Consider the following 8,188-nt stretch of genomic DNA (forward strand, 5'->3'; position numbering starts at 1 on the left):
AATTAATCTAATTGTCCGGTCAATTAATATAATCGTTACAAAATAGCCGTCGGAATGTAACAAGGGTGATTTTTTCTATGTTTTACGTATCAATTTCAAATTTATAATAATTTTTTTAATTATAAATAAAATACATCCGTAAAATGAAATAATTTTAAAAAATAAATATATTTAAAAGTATTATTATGTTTTATTTTAAAGAATAATAATTTAAGATAGTATAAATAAAATTGAAAATGTAGTTGTTTAATGTAAAATGGGTATATATTATGGATGATGGATCCCGGAATTCATTCCGTGGATGTTATAACTAAAACCGACGTGGATCCTTACAAAAACGGTTTTGGAATTAGAGACTTTGTACTTACCTGGCATTGTTTGCGTGGGGATATCCGCCAACTTGTTGTCCAGGCGGAATACACCAAGTGTGCAAAAATTACAGACAATCTGTGTCTTTCTTAAATACTCCGTCCCGCTTCCAGCACACATATTCGAGGATATTCTACATTTTTCATTTACAAATGTGTGTTGCGTTGGCCAAGTTTGAGGGATTCTCATTATTGCCAGCATGAAGTCGACCAGCACCCCCACCCAAAAGGTAAACTGCTTTTGAATTTCCATTTGATTTTCGCATTTTTGCTATTCTGCAATGTTGTGGTGCTTGATGTTAATGGATAACATGTGGTTGTCAAGATCATGAGTATACTTTCTGGGTAGTGGTTCGAAAATTACACCGGAAATGTTATTGTTAGCATGACCTTGGTTTGCATGATTTTAAAGGTAGAGGTAACGACGAAACGAGATTTAGTTGTGATTTTGAAATCCAGAATTGATTCCAAATATATTGACGGATTAGTTTAATGAGAACGGAGGAGAAACCGGAGTTATCACGCAATTATTATTTTTGGAATAAAAATTATGGAAAGTGTGTATTAAGTTTAAAATGCAATTCAATTTGGTTGATTTAGTTGTTTGCAATGCATGTGAAGAAGAATACCACGCTCTTACAATGATAATATGCTCCAAATACTAATTTTTATAATTCAGCCGCGAACTGGCATGAACATCATGCTTTAGCTTGGCCGTATCTTCAATTTTACCATGTCAATGAAATAATTTAAGGCAAGTTATATGCATGCCACTTAAGTGTAATTTAGCGTGATATTGAATGTTAATGCTTTTAAGAATGTTTGTCATTTCCAAGTAAAGGTAAGATCGCGAAAGCACTTTCAGCTTATAGGATTTGCGGAACTTTGTTATTCAACTTCTCCATTTCACCCACTATCAATGTTCCCCATTGAAGCAGTCATGAGAAAATATAGTAGAATTAAAACAGAGAATCGTTGAAAGAAAAATCAGTTGGAATTCAGGATTCAAGACCCTAGGAAATATACAATGCAGCAAAATCAGGCAAACAATGACATTAGAAATATTCTCTTCACTACCTAGGCGTGCATCACATCAAGATTTTTTTTTCCCCTCAACATTTCATTTCCAGTTCTCCCTCCTATTCAGTCTCTTTCAACACTTTTTTGTTATAACGCAGAAAGGACCTATGCATCACATCAACCAGGAATATGCATCCACAATTATCCAGTCATTCAACTCGTATAACATTTTATACCTTTTGTATGGATCAGAAGATAATTCTGTTATCATATCATATGATAAAATATATATATTGTATTTAACGAGTCTTGCTGCCTCCTAACATCAGGAGATAAATTAGGTCTTGTTTTTTTGGATGGGCTATTTTCTTATTTTCTTGTTTTTTTTTTTATATGTGTTCGATAGCTGAACTCACATGTCCTTTAGGGATTCATGTCTCCAAACGTCGAATAATTCCAATTACGTATGTTTGGTTTCATCAACGTTGTTTTGATTCATGTCCTGAAAATGTCGATTATTTCTCTTTTTTTATGTTTGGCTTCGCCTATATATTTTCCTCTTCCATAATAGGAAAGATATGCAAGAGCTCGTGATGACCCATTTTTTGATGGGATGCGAAGAGGTGAAGCAGCAATTGCTCACAAGGGTAGATTCTTTGACTTTCAAGAAAAAATGTCGGGAAAAAATATTAATAGATCAGCCTCCGATATCGGAGACCGAGGATACAGACATTTTAGTGATAGTGTAACTGAAGGTTTAACTTACAGCCCAAAGGTCTCACCCTCAGACATTGTTCTTGAACCTGTTGGACGGTCATTATCTGGAAGGTGGTCGAAGACTTACTCTCCACTTGCAGCTTTTCAGTCAGATTTGAATAGTTACTTGCATGAAGCAGATGACTTGCCTGCTGTTTCTTGTCCAAATACCTCTGAAACTCGTGAAGAGTTCGCTAACCAAATTGGCTTGGTGAGGTCAGTTACGCTAAGATCATACGATTTGAGGATGAGGCAAACAGATTTATCTAATGTTCCTTTTCCTCCTTCGGCTGCTTTATATTATCATGGGCCCTCTCCACTTATGGAAGTTGTTGGATCATGTGAAAGTGTTCACAAGCTAAATTTATATCTGAAAGCTAGGAGGTCTGATGTAAATGCTGGTGTTCCTGGAAGGTTCTTGCATGCAGTACTTGGGCCAGATTTTGCTGGTAACTGAATTTGCTGCTACTGCTGATTTTTCTTTTTTAAAAAAAAAAAAAAAACATTTTGAAAGCCTATCAATGTTGGGTACCAAAGCTAGACCCAGTCTGTACTTTCCAGAGAATATGAAGAATTTTATGCTCTTGGGTAATCACCCCCAAACATAGTTATCACTACTTCCAGTGATAGAATGACCTAGAATAGATCAAGAAAGACACCTTTCAATTCTTTTATGCTGAGATTTGTTCAAGGAAAATGATATTATAATGCAGATTTTTTTCTATTTGTCTTTGAGGATAAACAAAAGATAATGATGTTTTTTGAGTACTTTCTGTAATCTGACATAGTATTATGCAGATGTGGGATCCGTGGCGTCAACCATCATGTATGCCTTTTATCTTGATCAAAATCATAAAAGCAACCAATTTTGTACGTTGCCAATCATCAACATGAAGAGGGCTGATTTTGATTCTTGTGCTGATCTTCAGTGGCTTCTTAATTCATGCCATATTGATCTGTCATCCCTGATTTGTATTGATGAGGTTTGTTCCAAGTCACTATTTTGAAGATAAAAACTTGTCCATGTCTGTCCAGGTCTGCCAAACTCATAGCTACCTTTGGTTTTTTTATTGATAAACTCAAATGGTGTGCTCATTGATAGCCCTACATTCAGTATTTACATTGTTAATTTTGTTTCAGGCTTTCAGCTTAGTTGGTTTAGCTGTATGCTCCCCAACCTTTCCGCCCCTTGCTTTGTTTTTCCTGTTGATTGATTTTGATTTTTTTTTTTTTTTGTGTAATATTGAGCAGATTGACTTGCCCTATTATGATCTGTTCGGGAGTCTGAAACTAGTTTTGCTCAAATGTGATATGGTTTCAGCCGAACAAGAGGTAAAATTTTAATATCAACATGCATATAGTGCTTCGTAACTAATGGAAACGACTGGTTTGTTGTCCTCGTTTCAGGCACTGAAAGGAGCCATAGTTGAAGTATTTAATTGCTCAAAGGTGTCGTTTGGCCTTGTTGTGATTTGTTTTTAATATGCCAAATGATTATGGGCAAGAGAGTGTACTTTACATCTGTTTTTGGTGCAGTCCGGTCCTTCGTGTTCTCATGTTGATTCCATCACCATGGGGCAGGTATGAGAATTAAATCTCAATATTGAAATATGTACGACTGTTTCCTGTTATAAACTGGATCGATTCAATTTTACAATGCCTGAATACATGCTCTTCATATTTCAGAAAAGTGCATTTGAATTCTGCCTGCAACCCTGTATTTACATTATAAATCCATCATTATGTTTTTTTCTTGATTCCTAGTCAAAGTTTAATTGATGTATATTAGTTCCAATCATGTTTGCCCTTCCTAATCTAAATTTAAAAATAAAGAATGAAGTAATGAACAATGTCTTTTCTATTGTATGGCAACTTACCTTTTCTATGTTGTGACATTTTTTATGATTTTCCATCTAAGCTCGAACTCTTTTATGCATCATTGATTTCTCAAAGGACAGGGTTATTTTTAAACGGTAGAAATGCAACCTACCTTGAATGTTCTGTCTTAAAATTTCTTCTCCATTATTCTTTTATTTTTTGGTTTCATGACAATAAAGTAAGTATTTCAGTACTTTTTGTTTCAGGATGCATCATTCTGTGCCATTATTGCTGAAAGATTTATACAAACTTCACCTGAAATATTATCTGGGCGAGGATTTAGTAGACTTCTGGTACCTTGTGCTCAACTATCAGCTACATGTGTCCATATTCAGATGATGTAGTACAATACCTTCGTTTGAACTTCTAAATAATGTTGTTTTCTCCCTCACATAATTTTCCCCGCACAGAAGACTTGAGGCTCTATTTATATATTCTTGTATTTACCAAGATATCTTTATAAAGTAAGAAACTCAACGGTTGTTCCTCTCCACTCAAAATCTTATAACTAGCTAATAGCAAAGAAGTGCTGGTATTCATCTGCTTTTTTCTATTTAATATGCTTCTCATTTAAACATGAGAAGTTATTTTCCCATTCTTTACTTTTTATGTATGGAATATTGAACTCGAAGTTATCTTCCTACCCTTCTATATTTATGCATGAACATTTAACTCATGTTCTTGTAAATATACGATTCAAGACTCAATATTTCAATGTTAGATGTTAGGCTCTCCGGAATCATAGTCAACAACTCTATCTTTACCTTCTCTCAGACGAATAGATATTCAGTTCTACTGCAACATTGTCACTAGCCTATGAAAAATATCTGCTGATCAATATTTTTTTATTATTCTGATTGGCAGTTGGCAGGTATACTTATGGATACAGGAAACTTATCTATCTCACAATGTACTGCCAAAGATAAATACATGGCAACTTTGTTGATTGACGGAGCTGGTCGATTTGGATGCAATGGGTTGTACCAAATTTGTAAGAGAAATAATTTCCGTCCTTCTCGTCTTGACTTTATGAGTTATTACACCATTAGCGTGGATGAGGAGACTGGTTCTGAAATCATCCTTCACTTTCATTGTTTGTTTTGTCAGTGAAGTACAAAACATATGGTTCAGCTTCAGCAAACCTTATGGTGGGAGACATTTTGTTGAAGGAGTATAAAAAATTGACCGGATCAGGTTATCTTTGGTTATCCATTTTAACTTGGCTGTTCGTATTTAACTATAAGCAAGTTCTCATTCCAGAAACTGATGGATTTGAGATGGATTATTATGCAAGGAAATTTTAATATTCAATTTGCAGTTCTTCATTGTAAATGATGTTAATCATTCCAATCACATTCAGGATCCGTCCCTAATTTTTTTCTCACTCAGTTGTTACCACAACAGTGCATGGTTATTATATGCACTATTGTTTGGTCCAGTCTAAAAGAGAAATACATCAGTAGGTGCCTGTGAAGTTCATATTATAGGAGCAATTGAAGTTTCTTGAAGGAAGCGACTTTTTTCTTCTATATTTTCAGTTGTTTGGTTGGTCTTGTGTTTGTTGAAACAGGCAAACCAGATTCTAGCAGTTCAAGATTGCTGGCACTAAATATCGGGATGAGTTCAATCGGGATGTCAATTACCCAGTTGTTGTCCCATGATTCTACTTCAACCCAAGAAATTATACATTTCCAAAGTCGTTTCTTATGAAGATATAATATTCCTTAAACTTTGTTGTATGATATTTCATTTCACGAGATTGAAATCTCACTATACCAAAACGATCGCTTGTGAATGCAGATTTGGAAAAACTTGGCCTATTAATGGTTGTTTCTGGTTATTATGATCCTCAGAAGAAATTCAAGGTTGGGTTGAGCCTTTGTTCGATTATCTATGGATCATTGATCAACTTATGACGTCCCCTTTATATCAAATATGTATAGAATGCATCTGATATTTCTTATTCTGATACAACGTTAGCACGTCCCCTTTATATCAAATACGTATAGAATGCATCTGATATTTCTTATTCTGATACAACGTTAGCGGGAAATTCTGGTAAGTGCTGAATCCGAGGAACTCTTGAAGAACCTGCTGCTGTTCCTTGATACCAATGCCGCTCAACTCCCACTTAAAGTTCTAAGCCAACCAGGTCAGTCTGCATTCTTGTACTGGGATGAAATTTTTTTCTTGAAAATGGGATAATGATGTATTTGTTGATTTTTATGGTTCAGGTTTGAAAGAGGAGATGAGAGTGTTTGAAATTGAGAAGGTTATCTCACGAAGGACGATCGAACGGATCCTGAACGAATTTAGCTCTGCATATCAGTAACCATATTCTTCTGTGCATGATTAAAAGATTAGTGAACTTTGATTGATAATGATGACCACACCCACACTACAAGTCATATTCGAGAATGAATAAATGATCAGATTTCATTATTTGATTGTACTTAATTCGTACAATGAAAAGTAGGCTTGTTTACTTTATTATTATTGTTTATTAATTACATCATTCAATACATTACTAGCAATTGGAACATTTGAATAACAACATTTGCGATGTTACTTTTCATTACAGTTGAAAGTAATTGATGAAAGTATTACGAAGCATCGTGCTTTTTAAAATGAACTTTAAAACGTTACTAGCCATAGATAACAAAAATGTACAATTGTTGTACAAAAAGCCATAGGTCATTTTCTGAAACTCCAAACCAAAAATCAACTCTGATATCTAAGTCAAGGATTTTCCCCAGTTTATTTCACTACGAATAATATAAATTTTAACCGAAGACCAGGATTTAAGTGTCTTGGTAAGCATCCCATCCTTCTCAACTCAGCTATGCAAGAGGTCGTAAAAACAGAGGTAATCAAACTCCTTGATGCATGTATAATCTTTCATATATCCGATAAAGTGGGTAAGTCATGTGCATGTTGTTCCTAAGAAAGAGGAGAATATTGTTGTTGAAAATGAAAATAACGAGTTAATCCCTATTAGAACTGTGATTGGTGGTGTGCTTGTACTGATTATTGTAACTTGAATGATGCTACAAGAAAAGATCACTCCCCTTACCTTTTGTTGATATATTAGAACGTTCGGTAGGTCATGCTTTTTATTGTTTTTTAGATGGTTATTCTGGATATATGCAAATCTCCATAGACTCCGAGGGTCAAGATAAAACAACTTTTACGTGTCCCTACGGTACTTCTGCTTGTAAAATAATGTCATTTGGTTTGTGTAATGCTCATGATACTTTTCAACGTTCTATGCTAACGATTTTCATGATATGGTTGAAAAATATATTGAGATTTCATTGATGACTTTTCTGTTTTTGGTTTTCCTTGGACTCTTATTTGGTTAATTTGTCAAAAAGTATTAAATAGATGTGAAGAAACAAATCTTGTGTTTAACGGAGAGAAATGACATTTCATGATGAGGGAAGGAATTGTCCTTGGTCACAGAATTTCTGAATAAGCGATTGAAGTAGATAGGGCTAAGGTAGATATCATATAAAGGCTTTCTCTTCATACTAATGTCAAGGGAATTCGTAGTTTTCTTCGGCATGCAGTTTTTTATAGGCGATTTATTAAAGATTTCTCGAATATTGCTAAGTTTTTAACTAATATGCTAATGAAATATGTTCCCTTTGTTTTTTGTGAATATTGTTTGTTGGCTTTTCAGGTATTGAAGAAAAAGTTGACAACCAGCCTGGTCATTGTCGCTCCAGATTGTAATTTGCCTTTTGAACTCATGTGTGACACAAATGATCTTGCTTTCGGAGTTGTTTTGGGTCAAAATAAGTACAAATTCTTGCGTGTAATCTGCTATGTAAGCATGACAATTTCAGGAGCCCAATTGAACTACGCTACAACAAAAAAAAATTGTTGGTTGTTGAAAAAAGAATTGTTGGTTGTTGTGTTTGTTTTGGACAAGTTTAGATCATACCTAGTAGGGGCAAGATCATAGTCCACACAGATTATTCAGCTTTGAAGTATCTCTTAAACAAGAAGGATGTGAAACCAATATTGATAAGATGGATCCTTCTACTGCAAGAGTTTGACATAGAGATCGATGAGCGCAAGGGGACTGAAACCAAGTTGATTATCATCTATCGAGATTGGAGAAGCTCGAGGAAGGTAAGTACGTAATTAGAGATGAATTTATT

The 8,188-nt window shown here is 34.6% G+C and overlaps 1 protein-coding gene across 2 annotated transcripts; it reads left to right on the forward strand.

The window, feature by feature from the left end:
- The first annotated feature begins 411 nt into the window (after positions 1–411).
- On the forward strand, positions 412–6,613 carry LOC140967005 (uncharacterized). Of its 2 annotated transcripts, none has more exons than XM_073427337.1 (13): positions 412–598; positions 1,960–2,593; positions 2,943–3,127; positions 3,396–3,476; positions 3,552–3,593; positions 3,681–3,725; positions 4,229–4,315; positions 4,887–5,013; positions 5,130–5,216; positions 5,593–5,718; positions 5,823–5,887; positions 6,069–6,174; positions 6,257–6,613. In XM_073427337.1, exons 1-13 carry the CDS (start codon positions 569–571, stop codon positions 6,352–6,354), a joined length of 1,713 nt encoding a protein of 570 aa, XP_073283438.1. In that variant the 5' UTR covers positions 412–568; the 3' UTR covers positions 6,355–6,613. The 2 variants fall into 2 exon arrangements, with proteins under 2 accessions (XP_073283438.1, XP_073283439.1); XM_073427338.1 differs by having other exon boundaries at positions 417–598; positions 1,965–2,593.
- Positions 6,614–8,188: the final 1,575 nt, after the last annotated feature.

This window comes from Primulina huaijiensis, unplaced genomic scaffold, assembly GCF_012295235.1.
Source record: "Primulina huaijiensis isolate GDHJ02 unplaced genomic scaffold, ASM1229523v2 scaffold21623_ERROPOS600000+, whole genome shotgun sequence".
NCBI lineage: Eukaryota > Viridiplantae > Streptophyta > Magnoliopsida > Lamiales > Gesneriaceae > Primulina > Primulina huaijiensis.

Coding starts and splice junctions, on each gene's coding strand:
- LOC140967005 (XM_073427337.1), top strand. CDS start 569: ATGAAGTCGACCAGCACCCCCACCCAAAAG. Junction 2,594..2,942: donor ACTTGGGCCAGATTTTGCTG/GTAACTGAATTT, acceptor AGTATTATGCAG/ATGTGGGATCCGTGGCGTCA. Junction 3,128..3,395: donor CCCTGATTTGTATTGATGAG/GTTTGTTCCAAG, acceptor AATATTGAGCAG/ATTGACTTGCCCTATTATGA.